We start from the raw sequence: 19,962 nt of genomic DNA, 5'->3' as shown, positions 1-19,962 counted from the left end.
AGGTGGATTTATGGTCTTCTGTATATTTCAGAGTGGGTTTGATATCACAGGGTCATTCAAGGATTCCAGTCTAATGATGTCTGAGTTATGGACTTTCTCCCTTATTTAATTATACATGGAAAACTATAATCTTGTTATCATAATGTGATTCTGATCTCATTTGACATAAAGAAAGTTGTGCATAGACAATGCAATAGATTCTTTAGCAAAAAAGCATGCAGCTCTCCATGTCATGTTAGGAGCCTGAGAAGTGTACATGGCGAGGTGGGTGTGGCTGTGCTGGCATGCACATAATAACATGGGTTAAATAGTGACTTCAATAAAACTATCAGGGGATGCAGAGAAAACCTTGAGATATTGGTGGTGTTTAATGATGTGTACTGTAGAGTTAAAACTAAAGCTTAGCAGTCATCTGAATCCATACACGCTCTCTTCACAATTTAAATGTGCAGGTGCAAAATGACTCGCTTTTATCGTCTTCCTGGGGAGATGTGATAACACTGTCAATTGAACAGCTTAATGAGTTCATTTCCTTTCTTGCTGCATTAGCATCAGATGCATAATTTCTGTAAATAATTTTCTTCTTACTGGCAAACACTTTCTAGGATGTCTCACTTCATCTTTACAAGCTTTATGATGTTTAAGATGTACCCTTGAGACAGAGATCTTTGGTTAATCTCTTTGTCTTTCTCAAGGAGTTCCTGTCATTATTTGCAATTAGCCTTTCAGTGGAAACATGGCTATCTGTCATAGTTGCAGGGAGGGTCTTGTCAATGCATTTCTCTAAAGACTGGAAATTCATGATTCGTTTTGTAGACTGCACAGCATCTTTGCTCATCAGGTCACACTGGAATGACACTACCTAAGTTCAGTGTATGCTGAGTGTGAGCAAATGACTAGCAGGTGGCCTAAGTGTAGCCAGGGTCACAAGTATTTGTTGATAATGAGAAATTCCAGTCTATTTTAGGTTCCAGTGCTATTGTGAGGCAGTGAATGTCTCTCATTTCCCCGTCACTATACTGCAGCTAAGAAATGGTAACTTTAGCATTATTAGGAGAAAAAAAGAACATTTCCTCAGGTTGTTTTGAGATAAAATGTGCAGAGCTTGAGAGCTTTTTTTCCCCCTGTAGAACCCACCCATTGGCTTCCATATTTGGATTAGGAAATTAGTGTTCCTGATATTAGTTCAGTTTGGGGCTTTTGTTATTTTAGGATTGTTGTCGGGGCTCATGTACAAAACCAGCAACTTAATCCCACCCTGTGTACTTCAAGGACCTCTAGGTTGTCATGCTCAATCATCCAGGTAAGTAAATCCCAAAAGGTTGATTCTGTTCATCTGGATGTAGTGTTTTCAGAAATGTTTTGTCACTCATCCAAGTAACTTGGATGATGAACAGAATCAACCTTTTGGGACCTCTAGGTTGAAATATTTATAATAATAATGATGATTATTCTAATAATCATCATTATTATTATTATTATCATTATTATTATTATTATTATTGTTATGAAATATTTAGGTTGTTATTATGGTTTTATAATAATTCTGATGGGGATGAATGGGAGATTTTTCAGTCTAAGGATAGTTATACATGTGTTGCATTTTAATAAAACAAACAGCGATCAGAACCAAAAAAAAAAATTAGGAGACTGTCTCACATCAGTGGAAAGTTCTGAGAAGGAGGGATGACATTAGGTGGACATATTCCAGCTCAGACAGTCCCTGTTTAAGTTGCAGCCTTCAGGCTATTTATGGCCCTCCTCTCTTTGCACTGTGTCTCCATTAGGCCCACATTTTTCGTACAATAATATCTATGTCTTGTGTGAAGTATTACTCCCCCAAAAAATATCTTTGGTAGTTTCAACCTACAAAGGTGAAGAGAGTCTGCTCAACGATTTACAATCCATGGATAAGGATGATTCATATACAAAGGTAATTCAAAGTGCTTTACATAATGCATTAGGCATATAAAATGTCAGAGAGATAAAAGGAAATGATGAACTTCTAGATGCATACTGGCAAAATGTACTTGAGATGATCCTGACTGGGGACAGGCAGTAATCCTCTTGAGTACCATCAGTAATTATCATGCTTTGTTTATATAACCCAAGATTCATTTTGTATAGCTTCATGGGACATTTATTTAAACAAAAATCTGTGACAGTGTTCCAGTCATATCCATTTTTAGCTTGGTATGGGTGGCTGTTGCGTTCCTTTCCTTCACTTTTATTGCTGTTGAATTTATTAAGCAGACCACAGAGAGGTACATCAAGAACAATGGCTCTGTCACCTCAAATCATTAACAGGTTTTCTGTGAGTCAACATACTGCTTAATTTCCTGCTCAGTTTCTTTATGTGGTGGGAAAACTGTTTTTGATCCAGAGGTTGCTGAAAACTCCACTCATTCTGGGAGGAAAAACTTAAAACTGGGACCTGCCCCATTGCTGTGCCAGATCTCGATGGCCAGTTTTCACTGCGACACGTTGCCACTGGAAACACCCACAGAGGAAATGGTTAAGTGTGAAACCAAAATACCTTAAGTGGGTCAGAGACAAGATGTTTTACCATCAGCATAAACACTGGTCAAAAAAACTAAAGGGAAGTTGCAAGAAATATTCTTTCCTTAAATCAGGTGCATGCAACTCTAAATGGTTAGAGTCTTTATCTTTATTTTTTTCAGCCTTTGTCAATTGAAGGTTGAACTTTGTCCACAGACCTGACGTGGCCTGTGATGGAGACTTATCTGTTATCACTCGCACAGAGCAGTTAGCAGCCTGAGCCTTTTTGGCTTCTCTGCCCTGCCGACCTGTTTTGCACCACTTTGGGAGGGTTTATTGCAACCGTGAGTGTGAAGGACTCGTGTGCTAACCAGACACACTGCAAAACAAGCCCACAAATATCATCCGGCTAGTGAAAAGGATGTCCTAAATACAGTTTTTGAGTTCCTAAAAATGCTGAAGTTTTACTTTGAGAAGGGTGTGGCTGATCAGTGGAGCTTCATTAGTTGTGCATTCATCTGAATAGTAATGGCAGTTAACATTGCTTTAACCTCACTCTTAAAAATGTAATTAGCGTTTTCATCCGCAGTTAGTAAAAAGCCTAGCAGCAGTAAAATGAGGCAGAAGTAATTGGAGATGTCAGCTTCAGTGATGGCGAGAGAGGCTTAGCTATTTTAATAGTTTTGTGTATAAAATCTGTAGAAGTTAAGAAGTTAAAACTTGAGCCCCTCAGAATCAGCTGGGGTGTTTTGCACAACTGTGATACTTTTAATGAAGCCATCGCAGTGTAGTGGTTTACACATTCTCCTGACAAGTGAAAAATCCCCAGTTCAGTCCCAGGAGGTGACACGAATCCCTTGAGGGGGTTGAATCAGGATGAGCATCTGGTGCAGAAAATCTGCCAAATCAAATATGCGGAGCTACCCACTGCGGCAACCTCTTGGGAACAAAGGGGCAGCCAAAAGTAGCTCTTTCTAACGAAGCCATACTAAATTGCTTTCATACTCTGAAAAATTTCTGAGATACAGGTCCTTAAAGTAAAAAGGGGTGTGTTGATTTTTCACTTTTGAAATTTGTGTTGCCTTTTTCAGCATTTTAGAGACTTTTGAAATTTCCAGAGCTGCAAAAACATGTTTTATGTCCATTTTAGATGCCCTCCAGGACTCCAAGAGTTTTTGTTTTTTGTTCAGTAGTGGTTTCTGTAATGAATTTTTAGCATTAACATCATGGGCTATATAATGTTTTAAATAGGAAAACTGCACCGTTTTCTTTTGCATTGTTCCCATGCATTTTAGTTAGTTTTTTGTTTTTGTTTATACAGAAAAGCCTGTTTTGCCCATTAAATGTTCAATTATTGCCACTGCATGACAATAGGTCAGTTAAGGATTTGCGGAACGTTACACTCCTCCAATTAATTCATCTAATAATAATGACAGGATTTAAAAGTGGAGTTGAGCCAAAACATGTGTAGATATAGCTTGTTATGGACAAAAGTGACTACTATAAATGCTCTGCTGGCTTCAGACTTGAAATCAAAGTGGTGGATGCTGTAAAGTAGCTCATCGACCTATGGTCCTATCAAAAACATTATAAAATGTCCCAATTTAAATTTCAGCTCTTGGGAAACAAAATCAAAATGGCTTCGGGGGGGGGAGACTGCCCAAAAAACAGCGTGCTATTATTTAGTCTTAAATAACTTATGTACAGGAGCAGATGACAGGAAAGAAAAGAGGAAAGTTTCTGAGCATGGTCAAACAAACACAATGGCAAACATGAGAAGGAACGGAAATGGAACAAAGCCAGCCGTTCCTTTCGATGATTAACTCCATTTTAATCATTTGGCCACCCTCCGGTGGCTTTTTCAGTTTGTTTCATTAAGAGGTTGCCTATGCTTGCTATCTGCTGTCCTCTCATATCTAACCAGCACACACAAGCGGTTTAATGATTAACAAAACCCAGTCGTGTTTGTATAAAAGGAGCTTTCTACATTAGTCTTTGGCAAAAGCATTAGATTATTAGTGTGTGCGTGTGCGTGTGCGTGTGCGTGTGCGCGTGCGCGTGTGTGTGTGTGTGTGTGTGTGTGTGTGTGTGTGTGTTTTCTTCTTTATATTTATATCTTTCTTTCTGATCGCGACATATTTATCTAATGAAAACAAATTGTACAAGTTTATTTAAGATCCTGCTTGTTGCTCCCATACACAATTTAAAGTCAAAATGCTTTGAGAGATGATTTTATGCGGACATCCATGCAACGGCATGTCTGTGTAAGGAGGAGAACCTCAGATTTAAGGACTCTTAAGAAGGAAAAATACCTTGGGTAAGCTCAAATATTAGTAAGTAAACAGATCTCTAAAAATGAAAATAAGTATTAGTCCTGAACAGCACAAAGTCTAGTTTCTGTTGAGAGAAGAGCTCTATTAAATACAGCAACCCCTCCTGTCTTTCAGTGAGATGGTGATAGTAGTCTGCACTGTTCTTCCTGAATGTGAAGTCTGTTTCATGGCTTTGCTGCCAGTCAGATGTTTACCTGCACTTGAGTGACCAGCCTCCAGAATTTTTGTGGCAGTAACTAAATTTTTATGGAATTTAAACATTAAAGAATAACAATCGAGGTAGGGGGTCATGGTGTGTGTCTGTGTGTGATTATAGAAGTACAGTGTGTGTATATAGTGCTGAAAGTGCTGTGTGTGCAAAAAAAAAATGTTGTAAAAATTACTAGCTTAACAAACTTGTCAGTATGTCATCAACACATGAAAGGATTTGACATGTCAGCTGGACAAAATAATTGGATATTCTTTTAAGTTAATAGACTATGTTGTTTGTTTTGCTTAGTGAGATCTTATCCTTGTTCTTTTAGCTGAAGCAAATTTAAAAATATTAGTCAAATATATAAGTGTGATTAGCCTCTAGGCAAACTGTATATCAGATAAACTCAGGCTCAGACTGAATACATTTAATTTAGCACTTTACTGAATATTTGGGAAAGTCAAATTATCATAAAATTCCCTGCAACATAGAGGGGAATAAGATATAGAGATAAAGTTGCTTCTAAGACCATTTCTTTATTGATGCTCAGCAAAAATTGCAAACATTTCTGTCTAAGAAAATAAATAAATAAATACATTTAGCCCTCGCTGGTCTCTTATCTGGAACAGAACCTACACCAGAGCAGAGAGATGTGCTACAAAGTTAAATTAATGGGTTAGCAAGCTTAAACTCAGTGTAAGGAGGGTGGCTTCCTTTTTACCTGGCTAGATCGCTATGGCAACTTGTTCTGAACACATAACCTGGTCAGGATCAGGTTATGTTCAAAGTTTAAACATTAGCTAGAGAGACCACGTTCTCACTGATTATTTTATTTACAGTCTGCTCTAAGTGCAATAGAGATTATCTGCTGCTATACAAAAAAGTTTCGCATGCAGTCTGTTCGGTCATGTGTTACAAACACCAGTGAATGTAGTTCAGTTATACAGGGATGCAGACTGTGCGTCACATAGTCACGGGAGATCAGTTCAGTTGGCGATGCAGAAAATGTCTTAATGTTTTATGCTTGATCTGTTTCTCTGACACTTCTGGAACTGCAGCTAATAAAACACAGATTAGAAAATTGTTCAGCTTGATTTTTGAATCACTCAGCATTTATGGACGTCAAATCACAAGACTTCACAAGACTTTCTCCTGTGTGTGTATTTATCTTCTGTTGCTTTTGATAATGTCTGACTGACGCTCAGTTGGAAAATTTTTAAAACCACTGTCATGATACCAAATCTCTCTGACACCTACGTTTGTGAATACAATAACTTGAGAACAAGGCAAAATAGGAACTTCAAATTGATACCATAGGTGTGCTCCTTAAGAATATCAAGTGACTTTGAATCTCAGTGATCTGAGCATAAAGGTCAAAGGTTAAAGTAAGTTTTCTGAAACTCTTGTGAATGCAATAACTTGAGAAAAAGGTGATGTGGGATGTTAAAATCGATAATATAAATGTGTCGACTAGGAGCCTGAAAGGTAGCACTGGCAGTGGCCAGTATTTTTGGTTTTTGTCAAGTCGGCTAACGCAAAGAAAGGCTGGCTATGTTGATCATGAGTGCCAGCACACCTCTTCTAAATAGGTGTGCAGCATAACTTACCATAGCACTATACCCTGTTAAGAAGTGAACCACTTTTTGTACCACTGGGAAATCAGAGTGCCATGTTCATATGCAGCATGAAGTTAGGATCCACGTGTGGGACTAATAAAGGTTATCTTATCTTATCTGCATTTCGAGTAAGAATACTGTGCACGGGGAATTATTTAATTGTTGTACTAAGAAACCACTCCCTCTGGAAACCAGCTATGCTTTCACATAGATTTAGTCGACACATTTTGATCTGTGGTAACTGTCAGGAAAATTGTTAACTTAAAAATAAATAAATGAAAACCATGAAAAGATACAAAAATAAATCATAGGAATGATTGAACCTCCCTGAAGTAAAATTAAATGAAACCAAGTTCTGTTTTACTATGCATTTTGACACCAGGCTTTTAATTTCATTAACAGCAAATCTACATCTGTTCCAAACATCACACATAAAACTGTATTTTATTATTAAAAGCTGTATACACCCTCTCCCCCAATCATGACTGCTCACAGGGTCAGACGTCACCACTTCTACTAGAAACACTAATATAGATATAGTTATCATTCTGCATTTAAATCAGGGTTATTGCCTCTTTCTTTAAGAAGCACACTTTCAGTATGTAAAAGCAGAGCTTTTTTTTTTTTCCTCATGCTCTCTTTCTCAGTATTGACACCTGGGTTCTTTCTCTCTCATTTGCAGATTCAGTCTTTTCTCTGCCTCCTCCCCTTCCCGATCCCTTTTCCCCATTGGCTGTTGTTCCCAGACGGTGGACAAAAGTATGGGGTAAAAGTGCTGAGGAGACACCAGGAGAACAAGAGCTGAGGAGGCCCACTCACCTGCACAGGTAAGATCACACAGTGTGTGTCTTTGGAAATGTCTTGAATAGGCAGTGCGTCTCATGGCATGTCTGTCACATTAGGACTCTCATTTAGATTAGTATAGATATATTACATTATGTTTACACACACTACTTAGTTTGAATCAAAGTATGCTCTTGAAGTTTAAGGTTTTAGGAAGGTCCATTGTTCATCGGTTCTCTCCACAGCTATCCAAGCACAATCATGAAAGCCCTTGAGGTCCACTAAGAAGCATACAAACCCAGCCCTTCAAGCTGCCATTGTTCTGTAGAGTCTCACACCCATCCCCCACTCAGGTGGGATGGCTTACCTCAGTGAGCCTTTTTATCAGGTGGAAGCCACACTGGTCAAACACAGCCTAGTTTTGTCTGGTAAATTACTGACCTCATCACAATCCCACAGACCTGTTTGTTACCCAACACCATATGGTGTCGTCACAAGCTTCATGATAGATAAAGATAAAGTTAATGAATAATGGAGAGAGATAGATTACATGCTATTGTTTCAGTGTATAATTTGTAGTCCTTTAACCCTCCCCCCAAAAAAATCCTAATCATACCACAAAAGTTTTTAATAGGCAGCTTTTGATGGAAGCATGGTTGACTTGACTCAAAGTAGGACAAGTCTATCAGTGTAAAAGAAGCCTGACTGTCTTGGAATCCGTTATCTAAATAAAGTATAATTAGCTTTTATCTTTAAAGCCAAGTCAGACAAATTCTGCACAAGAAGAGTCGTAAAGGTTTATTGTGAGCAATAAAATTTCCACTGTTGATGTTTGCAGACTGCTTTTTGACATTGCTTTTCTTCATCTCTGCCTGAAGCATTATCATGCTCCATTGCTCTCTTTTACCACAGTGAGACCGTTTCTTATTATTAGTTTATTAATAATCAGACTTTTTTTTTTCCTCATTCTGTATGGATTCTGCATACAGTTGGTTTAAAAAATACTAAAAAATACGATAAACCTTTTGGTCCAGTTATTTTGTAATTTTTAAGAGTACTTTGCACCATAACAAATATAGGTGTGCACTGCTTCCTGTGATGACTTCCTCTGTTCTAAATCTAAAGGTGTTTTTGCATGTCCTTAAAATGAAGATCCATTTAAAATAATACATTGATGAGGTTTTATGAGGTAACTTGGAGCGCAAGATCTAGTTAGATTAATCAAATCAAGAAGGCTATCAGTCAGCTGTGTTCACTTGCGCACAGCTTTCCAGCATACTTGGTGGGGCCGGACAATTGAATTTTAGTTGCTTCCAGTTAATATGAAACATGATAACAGTGACCTTTTTTTTCTATTGCTCTGAAGCTCTGATGTCTTTTTGTGTAATAAATCAAGTTCACCTCTTGCCAATGTAACATTGCACTTTTTTTCCCGCCCCTTAATCTTCAAACTTACTTGTCCTTTAGTGGAGCTATAAGTAAGTTTTCCATAGAAGAATTTGTGGGAGAATTGTGTAACAGCTGTCTGCAGCTGATTTTTGCCTCGGATCACCTGGGGTCTCTCACACTTCCTGTGGTGAGCGTTCCCGTGTCATGGTCCAGCTTATGCCCTGCTTATACTGTGTTGCAGACATGATCACAGACAGCTGGAGAGCCGACGGCCGAATAGTCATTCCTGTTATACTTTAAAGTCTGCTGCCGTAGATAGTGGATTGTAATGTAGATCATTAGGAAGAGTCCACAAAGTCCCAAAAGAACAGGCAGGCGTGGACCCTTGCACCCACCGTCTGATGGGATTTAAGTCCCTCAGGCAGAAGCGGACCTCAGTGGGCTCGCAGGCATGGAAAGACATCATAATATAACAAAGACATTATGAGCCATAACAAATTATGAGAGAGATGCTGTGTAAAACCATAATATATGAATTATTAACCCAATGATAATAAGAATCCAAAAACCTTAAATTACATTATGAGATTTGTTAGTTAGTAGTTATACTGGTTGGATGAGTGTTTAATAAGTGGAATGTGTTGTGTAAAATGAGAGAAACTGGCCAGGTGCTCCCAGTTGCACTGATTAACTCTGCCTACCAGGAAACTGCAACCTAGCACAGAAAAACACACAGTAGTCCCAGCTGAGGCAGGAGGGTTGTCACACTCAGTCTTCGCCTACAGATCTCCTGTGGTGGAAGCAGAAATTGCCAGCTGTCCTTTCAAGGCAGGCTTTATTGTCAAATGCGCTCAAGTCAGGAACTAACCCTGATCAGACATCTCCACATCCTCCAATGCCTCCACATCTTTAAGTTTTTAATTTTCATGCAAGATTAAGAAAATAATATGTGAGCTGATGTCTTTAAGCTGGAGTCAGCTCTAACAACACTGACTGAATGCAAAAGAACTGAAACTAAAGCTTAAAATTTAGGCACAGTAAGCGCCAATCTGTTTTTGTGAGTGTTGACCACAAATGTAGACCTTATCTTTTTAATGCTGACAACTAGAAGCACGATATTTGTGTGTCAAACCACCAACATGCCTTAATTACTTGAGCTAAAATGGCCTCGATGTGAAACACTATGACTGAGTTTAATGTCTTAAACCAGATGCAGATGTTCAGCCAGACTTAGGCAGGTATGCGTGGATTTAGCTGCAGACTACTGGTGGTTAATTACAGGTCCAGAAGTTGTGGTTTCATCTACATGTTGTTTAGCTTTCTTCTTAAGAAGCCTCCCCCACCGACCCACCCACTTGTTTCCCAGAAGTGATCTTGTTTGTATGGGATGCAGAGGACGGGAAAGCTTAATTGTCCATGAGAGTAAGGGAGAAGAGGAGATTGAAGGAAAACTAACATAAGTCCATGCTTGTCTGTTTGGTGATATGATACTGATAAGTGTGATGTATTCATATCCTGCGTTGAGTCAGAAGAAATTCAAAGGAAAGGAGGAAACCTGACAGAGACGGGCAGAAGTGAGGAGGAGTGAACGAGGCTCACGGAGTAGAAAAAGGAGAGAAAACAGGAGTGCAGCAGTAGAGAGTTGTTGCTAGGAGGCTGAGAGCAACACAATACAGAGGCAGGAAGGATCCAGGGAGCAGTTCAGATCTGTTAGCTCATCAGGCAGAGCTCGTGCCCCTTTATGAGCTTTTTACACTGATAATTGTAATGAAGATAAATAAGTCTTAATGTCCTGACTCGGCTCTCTGGGGCTAAAGGGAGTAACATTCAAAATCTGGTGGAAACGGGTGAAGGCAAAATTTAATTCTTGTAAGTTGTTTAGAATTAAAAACCCTTACGCCACCTCTAAACACATAATGAGTAGTTCCCTTACACCCAACTGTTTCTAAAAAAAAAAAGACTAAACAGTTTTCAGATATAAAAATCCCCAGCAGCCCAAACACAAACTAGTGCCTCGTAACCTACCTGTGCCTGGTTGACAGAAAACAAATCCCATGTCTTGTAATCTTTAATGCTACAACGGGATTTCCTTAAACTTAAAATATAACTCAAAGTGTCTTGTCTGTCCCAAAAGCTCCGCCGTGAGACGTCTGCAAACGCAGATGACAGGAAAGTGAAAGCAGGCACCTCAGTAATGCCAAAAAGCACAAAAGAAGAGGCTGTGCTTGATTTTTAATGATAAAAAAACAGCACCAAAAGTCTTTATCTCATTGTAATCACTGAAATCATTTCATTGAAAACAATGCTGGGGAGCTGCTTTTCTGACTGAGATGGTCAAGAAGCACTTTCCCTAAATGAGCCTTAATGTTTCCCAGATGAGTAGACCCTTTTTGGCTTTCAGAGCTTGCAATCTTATATCATTATCCAGTCGTCTTTTTATTTTACTTTCAGACTTTATGACTTCAGAGTGTTGTTAAGATTGGAAATTTGCCCAGAAGTGTACAGCCTCACAGTGAAAACATTTACTCGGTTAGACTTTGTCACTAGTATGGTTAAGCAGTACCAAAACATGTAGTTTATCAATAACATGATGAAAATGTTGAGTTAAAGTGGCTGCTTCACTGGTCTGCAGGAAAAAGGAGAAAGTGAGAGGTGCCGAGAGTGAGGGGAACTCCAGGTACGCACATTTTCAGAGGGGAAAGCGTGACTAAACAGAAACCTGAGGCACAGCTGAGCCTCCTGAAAGGATGGTATTGTCTGTTCAAGCTCACATGTCGTCCTTATTTCTTATTGGTTTGAGCAAAGGATACAAAAGCTGAGAGGAGGACAATGAATCCTCAAATGTTTGCCTTCCATTAAATTGCCCTCTGACGTAATATTGCTTCGATTAAGTAAACATGTTGTCAGTGGAAATGCAGGTGTATGCTGTGATTTCAGGCAGACTACATATTTGTGCTTCACCCCGACAGTTAGTGGGGTAAACTTGAACTCGCCTTTCACCAAGCAGATCATTTACTAATTGGTTTCTCAAATTTAGTTTGGACTGGTCTGGGCATGCAGCTTCCTAATTAGATCAGTTCAGGCTCACAGTTGTGAATGCATGCTGCATCAAGGTGAACAAAATAACAAGGCCTGATGATTGCGGATCTAGTTAGATAGCTCAAAGTTAAATTGTCTTTGTGTCATAGGAGGGGTTTTTTTGTTTTTAATTATTCCAAGAAAAAAACCTACTCTGCCTGTGATTTCATTATGGTGATAATGGAGACATTCCACCTCATAAGTTTTACGGGAAGTTTTTAAGTGTTTTGTAAGAAATCATTTTAAGCCTCACTGGTAAGCACAGACATCACTTCTGAGTGAACCAGCATGTTGACTCAGAAGTGACTATGACAGCCAACCAAACAAAGAATTATTATACACCACATCAGTCAACCTGTGAAAAGTCTAGTGATTCAGTGTGAAGATGACACCACTCTCCATTCTTATCAGCAGTTTGACCTCTGACCTTCTTGATCAGATCAATATGTAATCATGCTGTTGCTTTGGATAGACAAACTATTCTGACATAGTTTTACACGTCTTACAACACAAACGGGGGTTTCCATGTCAACGTTTTGTCAGTGTGGTTGAGGTGTCTTCTCTTCCTTTTTCCATCCACTGTTTCTCAACAGAGGGAAGTTGTAAACTTGCACATTTCACCATAGATAACGGTTCTCCCTCGTACTTTCTCTGACGTGAAATTACCTGACTGATTTGAGTACATTAACAAGTAAACAATATGTGAAAACTGAAAACTAAAGATCAGTTTGTGGTGAAGACTAAAGTCTTTGTTTCTTCTTCTGTGTGTCTGCACAGGTGTCGGCAGGTGCGGTAATCTGTCATGGGGCTGCTGCCAAAGATGAGGCTCAAGGTTGTGGTTTCACTGACTATGGTCAACCTCTTTATCTTCATCATCATCTCGCGGAACATCAGCCAAGACAAAAGTGGACATCAAAAGATTCGTATCCCTTCCAAACCCTTCTGGGCCAAAGTGGCTCCCAGCGCGGCCTACTGGAACCGCCAGCAGCAGATTGTGGACATTCACAGCAATCACATCTTCATGATGAACCGGAGCACCGACATCCCTGAGTGGCTCAACGACACCAGTTTGACATCCAACCTCTGTCAGCCTAACCTCAGGGTGACCACTCAGGTAAAAGATTACAACTCCCTGCCGCCCCGTTTCAAGGACTTCCTGCTTTACATGCGCTGCCGCTCCTACCCGATCATTATGGACCAGCCGGATATCTGCAAGGAGCCGCCGTTTCTGCTGCTGGCTGTCAAATCGCTGGTGCCTCACTTTGATCGTCGCCAGGCCATCCGCCAGTCCTGGGGAAAGGCAGGCGTATTAGCCAATCGGACAGTGGTTACCATTTTCCTCCTTGGTAACGCCACACCTGGAGACCACCACCCAGATCTGTCTGGTATGCTGCATTTTGAGAACGCCCGCCATAAAGACATCATCCAGTGGGATTTCCGTGATTCGTTTTTCAATTTGACTGTCAAAGAAGTTCTTTTCCTGGAGTGGATCCAGGCACGTTGCTCCGGCGCCCGATTCATCTTCAAAGGCGACGACGACGTCTTCGTCAACACCTACCGCATCATGGACTTTCTCAAGGGGCTCTCGGGACCCAAAGCCAAGGACCTGTTTGTGGGTGATGTGATTACTAATGCAGGGCCCCACCGAGACAAGAGGGTCAAATACTTCATACCAGAGAGCATGTATGTTGGAATGTACCCACCGTACGCAGGAGGCGGCGGCTACCTTTATTCGGGTGACATCGCCACTCGCCTGCACAACGCGTCTGAACGCGTAGCACTGTACCCAATAGATGACGTCTACACGGGTATGTGTCTTCGTAAGTTGGGGCTGGCCCCCGAAAAGCACAAAGGCTTCAGGACTTTTAACATAGAGGAGAAATACAGGTCGAACCCCTGCGCCTACAAGAGCTTAATGCTGGTTCACCCAAGGACCCCGCAAGAGATGATCCAAATCTGGGCCTGGCTCAGTAGACCCAACCTGACCTGCCAGTGACTGCAGTCAGTCTGAAAACATGTCAGGATAGATTACAAAGAAGGCCAAAGGGGCAAATATTTTAACTTGAACAGGTGTGAACTTTAAAAGTTGGCAGCTTTAAGTTAAGATATTACTACGATGGCCACACGGATCCTCCACCTGGTTGAGCGTTGTGGCCTGAAAAAATGAGGATGGGCGCGGCAGCGCCGATTTTTCACATTTTGTATTTTGACTCTATTCCACAGAGGAGTTAACTCTGCTTAACTTTCGAAGGAGCTTCACCCAAAGCGAATATCTTTGAGTTCATATATTTATATCACAGCTATTTATATGGCCTTTATGTGCTTTAACACTGTCACCTCCACCACAAAGTGTCTCAATGCTGTATTAAATAAATGAGAGCTGGGAAGTGTCCGCCTAGCACCCAAGGGTCGGTTTGGTAAAGCTATAACATGCTGGTCAGGTTATTGAAGTGAGTAAAAGCAACTGATTGCTTTCTGAACTCTGAAAAACAGTGGTTCCCGCATTCCCGGTGAACACTTCCTCGTAGTTGTAGCTGGAGGCTTAGATTGTGCTGCTATTTCCAACCACACTCCCAGAAGTATTTACTCACGACTCTAAAGCTCAGAGTTTTTGTTCACATCATTTCCTCAGTTTCCACCAGTGAGACTCTGCTCTCAATCAGCCACAACATTAAACCCACCTGCTGAAATGTTTTTGGGTTTCTTTTAAGGCCAGGTCACGTTCCCGAAGCCACTTTTGGGGTTTCTTAAAAGTGCAGTTGTCTTTAGCAGTTCCTTTAATTGGTGTGGCTGATCAACATTGGAGCATTTAAAATGAGACGGGGACGTCTAGCCTCGCTCTCCACAGCCCAGCCGCTCGGGGCTCAGAGAAATCCAAATGCTGGTCTAAATCAGCTTCAGGTTCAAAAAGGTTTAACAAAAGCCCAAAGTGCATTTTCACAGGTGTCACTTCAAGCTTTCAGCATGACGTATTCGCTATGTGCCCGTGGCGAGCTTTGAATGAGGATAAATGCTGCTTTACTGTGACCTGAGTGAGTCCAGATTCTTTAAAACAGGCTGAACACATACATACACAAACTGTTACTTGATTAACGTGTCCGTGAGTTTTGCAAGAGACTCTTGAGGGACCTGTGTGTTGGTGAAAGCTTTAAAGTGTGTGTGAACTTGTGTTTTATTTAAAAGTTAATGCTTAGCTCATTGCTGTTTAGCTTCATTCACCTGACAAGAGACGTCCTGCACATATTTACCTTTCCCTCGTATTACATAAAATTCCTTCTGAGCTGTATTGTGTGCAAGACACGGTGAGATGCTTGACTCGCACACAGCATGAGATACTTAGGATACTGGGTCTCAGAGACCATAATTAAAGGTCAGGAATGTGTGTGTGTGTGTGTGTGTTTTTTGTTTGTTTGTTTTTGTTTTTTGTTTTTTTGTTTTTAAGGTCGGCAACAGTATTCACCCTCTGTCTGAATCTTTGAGATGATTAAACTTAATCTAAGTCTGGTGTGACTTTTGGGAACATAAGGGTAATGGTGTTACTTTGTCTCTGTTAGAGCTCCCCCTGCTGGTCAGGGTGGCAGCAAAAAAAACATATTTTGCAAGAGCTTTGTAGACACTGGCAATCCCACGTCTCCCAAACTGCCTACCACCTCATTTATTTCAAGCATCGGCTTATTAATTATCTCTCTGTTAGTCTCTACATCCTTCCTATATCCGTTATGTGACATTTGGAAATTATCCTACAGACAATCGCACCAGATCTGTTTTTTCTCTTTTCTTTTTGAAATTCAGCATATTCATGCAGGATAAGACCAACACTAAAAAGAGAAGATGAGAACCTGAAAGACATGTATTTCATCCTTCTAGATTATTTAATATTTTTGTCACTTGTGTGTATAGCGCTGTCACTGCTGACATACATGCCGTTAATCGTTGCACTCTCTCCTCGCTGTATAGTTTTGCGGCTGCCTGAACTGTTTACATCGCTTTCTAATTGTTGCTTCAGCCTGATGATTGTCTACAGGTGTCTGGGTGTTGAATTTGTTGGTTTGGTTTGGTTTGGTTTGGTTTCGAAGAGGTGCACAATTTATCACAGTTTGAACAGTCAGTGTTTTTCTGGCCTGAATGTCCCGAATATGTCCAAACTGGGGATCATGAAGGAAATTCAGCTGAATGTAACGAGGCCCGTGGCTGTTCCTTCATTGTGTGTTTTTTCTATTTAATCAGAGTCTATGTAGAGTATCTGTGTTCTTTTTAACCCACAGAAAGATGTTTTTTTGCGTGTGTGTGTGTGTGTGTGTGTGTGTGTGTGTGTGTGTGTGTGTGTGTGTGGTTTCTTTAACCTTTGGTTAATGTGAGTTCCAGACGCTATTCGCTGCCTGCACGAGTCAAAGATGATTACCAAATCTGTGCCTGATGTTTGTATGTACTGTATGTCACGCAAACTTAAATGTGATCGCTTTAACATTATCTGATTATTTCAATAAAGCTATATTTTAATGGTTTTGTAGATGCTGTTATGTTGATTTTATTGTTTCTAAGGATGTACATGAGAATTTTGAAAAATGTCAAGTCTGATTACAAAAAATCTTGATGCTTTTTTTTTAAGCCTCAAGTCACATTTTTTTATAACAAGCATTTTAAAGCAGGAGTTAACCTAAAGATACACACATGCAAAGCAAGATATACCAATATTTTTTTTTTTTTTTAATAGTTTGGAGGATGACATCAGCGTCCTCGAGGCTGAATGTGGAGGTGATAGATCTGTAATATAATACACAGCTGATCCATGAAGGGTTTTAAAAACAAACTGTAAACGTTTAGTCAGTGCAGCTGAATCAAAACATGAGTGGTGTGTAGTCCTTTCTTGTTAATGATGTTAAACAGAAATGCGCTTTTTCGTAAGGAAGCTAAAAAAAACCTCTCTGGGTCACAGGAGTCTGTTCCCAAAGGCACGCTGTTAAATCCAAGTCTTTCAGTGAGTTCAAAGCCCAAACTGGGGAAGAAAATTAGAAACTGCTGATCTGCTGGGATTTTCCCACACAGTCATCTGTGTTAATGCCAGAGAAGACGGGCCTGAAACTCAAATAACTACTCGTGACATCTGAAGTGTGCAGAAGAGCATCTCTGAACCCACAACACATCAAACTTTGAAGCAGATAGGATGCAACAGCAGAAGACCACACTGTGTGCCACTACTGTCAGCTAACATGAAACTGAGGCTGTAATTCACATGGGCTCCAAAACATTGAGCACTTTGACCTCTGTGGTCTCTGTGCATTAAGATAATATCTCTGATATATTTGATTGCATACATTTAGTTTTGCAGTTACATGTTTGCATTAAGCTTTTATAATGAGCAGTGTATTCAATATTTAATACTATATATAATACATGTTCAACTTTTCATTATCAAGTCTCCACTCCATATCATATTTATCTTTTAATGTCAATGAAATGGAGGACATGATCGCCATCGCCTCACCGGTCTGTGAACAGTGGACCTCATGTTGTGAAATCTACAGATTCCTTCCTGTAAAAGGTTATTTCTCTCTTTAGTTAACCTTTAAAATTGACAAGCACATGTGGTTCAATTCAGTTGGAAAAAACAACGCAAGTCCATTCTAATGTAGTAATTGTGTCTCACCAGCAGAGGGCAGTAGCCGATCATTCTGCGGTATTTTCTCCATGTTTGGCGCTGATATGAATTTCTGCGCAGCTTGAGAGCAAGAATGTAAACAGTGGGTCAAACCGCTGAAACAGGATGTGCAATGTCAGTTTCTCACAGAGCATTTATTTCATTTGTTAAGCACGGAGATGGGCACGATTAGGAACAAGAGGAGAGTTACGCTCAGTGAGCATGTGGGAAGTGTGTATGTTTGGGAAAAATTTAGAGGTACGTTTAAGAAATATATCCTGCAAAATTTGTTTAGCTTTTTAATGTTTTTGTGAGATTTTGCTGCTTTCTTGAATATATTCTTAGACTGTTCTTTTTCCTTTACTTACACAGTTCAGTTTTTAAACAGATTTGTGACGTTTGCATCACTGATGTGGAAACAGTTTTAGTTACATTTTTGCACATATCTGTGCATATATGTGTACATGTCCTAATATCAGACCTCTCCCTCTTTCTTTTTCTCTGGGTCTTCAAGTTTATTGTAGCAGAGATGATTACGCCTAACCAAAAAGATTCAGAGGCTGTACAAAGTCAGACCTTTTTGATGAAGGAAAAGAAGGCATGTCAAATGTGTTAACAGCTGAGAAAAGCAATTCTTCTGCTTCTTCCATGTTTTTATTTGGGAGGCACTTTCTTTATATATCACCAACACAGCAGCAGTTTACTTTATTTTGTAGAGTAAAATCCCTGCAATAATAAAAAGAAAACCCCAACAATGACTGGCACTTGGTGACTGTAGGAAAGACAAACTCCCTTTGAACAGGATTATCAGGCTTAAGGAGGGGCAGCCATCTGCCGGGACCAGATGGTGAGGTGAAAGAAGTACATGTGCTCTAAATCCCTCCTGAAATCGACACCCATGAAAACACTAATGCAGCAGTCGTCTGTTATGATAACAGGAAGTTCCTGTTAAAAATGTGGAATTCTGCTTGTTTAAAACTCATTAATATAAACAGATATCTGGCATCAGCAGACCAGAAGCCCTCAGCTGTCTCTCTTTCTCTGGGATGTTTTTTTTATTCATTTATTTATTTATTTCTGGACCTCTTCACTCTGAGAGAAAGAAAGAAAAAAGTTGTCAGAGATGACAGTCATATGCCTGAGTCGTTTTCTCCCCCAGGTGTGGGAGTGTAAAAACTGTGTGTATGTGTGTTTTCTGCAGAGAGTTGGTGCGTATTCCTTTCTGATAACGATCCAATGACCTTTTAAGGGAAAGAGACGCAGCTTTTAGGACTTCGGCTCTGTTTCCGCAGATCTTTGCCAACAGAGAGTCCAAAACCTACACAACCTCTCCATCTTCACAGACACAGAATTCTGGTGTTTGTTAAAGTCTTCTTGGTATGTAAGTGTGAAGAAATGCTGAACAATAAACACCTGAATCCTGTTACATCAGAGCAGATTTTACTTGCTGTTGCAATCAGAACAGATCGGCCAAGCCTGAAGTGTGTGCAGACTTAAAAAGGCCTCACGGTGTGGTGTGTGCTGCAGAGCATCCATGTCCTGGAAATAAATTACAACCAGGAAGAGAGAGAGAGCGACATTGTGATTTTTTTTTTTTTTTTTTTTTTTTTTTTTCCTGTGTGTAGTGTAGGTGTTCAGCCTTGAAAATGATTTCCTTTTCCTCTTTATGTTCCACAGTTGCATCCTGTTGGCAAGGATTTATCCTTTGGAAGACTTCAGCACTCATTAGTAATGATGAGGATGATGATAATAGTAGTCCCTGCTTGTCTCGTGTAGCCATGGCATCCTGTTTAAGCTCAGGAGTATGTCTGCTCAAAGTAACAACAGCTAGTTTCTCCACAGTAAGAAAAGTGCAGTTGAAACTGGTTATCTCATATTTAGCTGTGGTCAAACCTGAGCGCTGTAATCTGTTTTTATGTTTTTCTTCATTCTAATTTATTTAATAGTGTGTTCTTTTCATTAATCATAGAGACTCGAGTAGTAACATTAACTTGTTATGAAACTTCAGCTTTTATATTTCAGTCAGTTCCCAAAGTGAAATCAGTTACAGTGAAAATGGAAAAACGAACGCTCCGTGCAGTGAGTCCAGGTTTTTTCCCTGCTTGTATAGACAGGCCCTCATTGTCCTCTTTTCTGCCTGTCTGGAAACTGCAGGATTGTAATTCGTTCCAGGTGACAGGAGAGCCGGAGAAGTGACATTTTTCATGGTTCTCCTTCACACAGCTGTTCTTAGAAAGCTGTTAATTGTTTATCCGTTGTGGGAAGTAAAAGCACCTGGAGCTTCTGCTGGATGCAGAACAGGCTCCGCCCACCTGCAGTCTGATCCAGGTCTACATGAATCAGAGAGCGACAGCTGAGTCATTCTGACCACGGAGCAGTTTTCCAATTTCTCTTCCAGAGAATTCTTTTTAGTAAGAGGAAAAAATGTACTGT

The 19,962-nt window shown here is 40.1% G+C and overlaps 1 protein-coding gene across 2 annotated transcripts in view; it reads left to right on the top strand.

The window, feature by feature from the left end:
- b3gnt2b (UDP-GlcNAc:betaGal beta-1,3-N-acetylglucosaminyltransferase 2b) overlaps positions 1 to 16,401 on the top strand; it is a 31,187-nt gene extending 14,786 nt beyond the window's left edge. For both annotated transcript variants that reach the window (XM_031745588.2, XM_031745587.2), the window contains exons 2-3: positions 7,324 to 7,468; positions 12,669 to 16,401. In XM_031745588.2, coding sequence (XP_031601448.1) covers positions 12,694 to 13,887 — 1,194 coding nt within the window. In that variant the 5' untranslated portion in view covers positions 7,324 to 7,468; positions 12,669 to 12,693 and the 3' untranslated portion in view covers positions 13,888 to 16,401. The remainder of the gene's footprint in view (positions 1 to 7,323; positions 7,469 to 12,668) is intronic.
- The last annotated feature ends 3,561 nt before the right edge of the window (positions 16,402 to 19,962 follow it).

Source organism: Oreochromis aureus, linkage group 13, assembly GCF_013358895.1.
Source record: "Oreochromis aureus strain Israel breed Guangdong linkage group 13, ZZ_aureus, whole genome shotgun sequence".
Lineage (NCBI taxonomy): Eukaryota > Metazoa > Chordata > Actinopteri > Cichliformes > Cichlidae > Oreochromis > Oreochromis aureus.
Note: the sequence above shows the minus strand (reverse complement) of the source record. Positions and strands in the feature narration are given on the sequence as shown.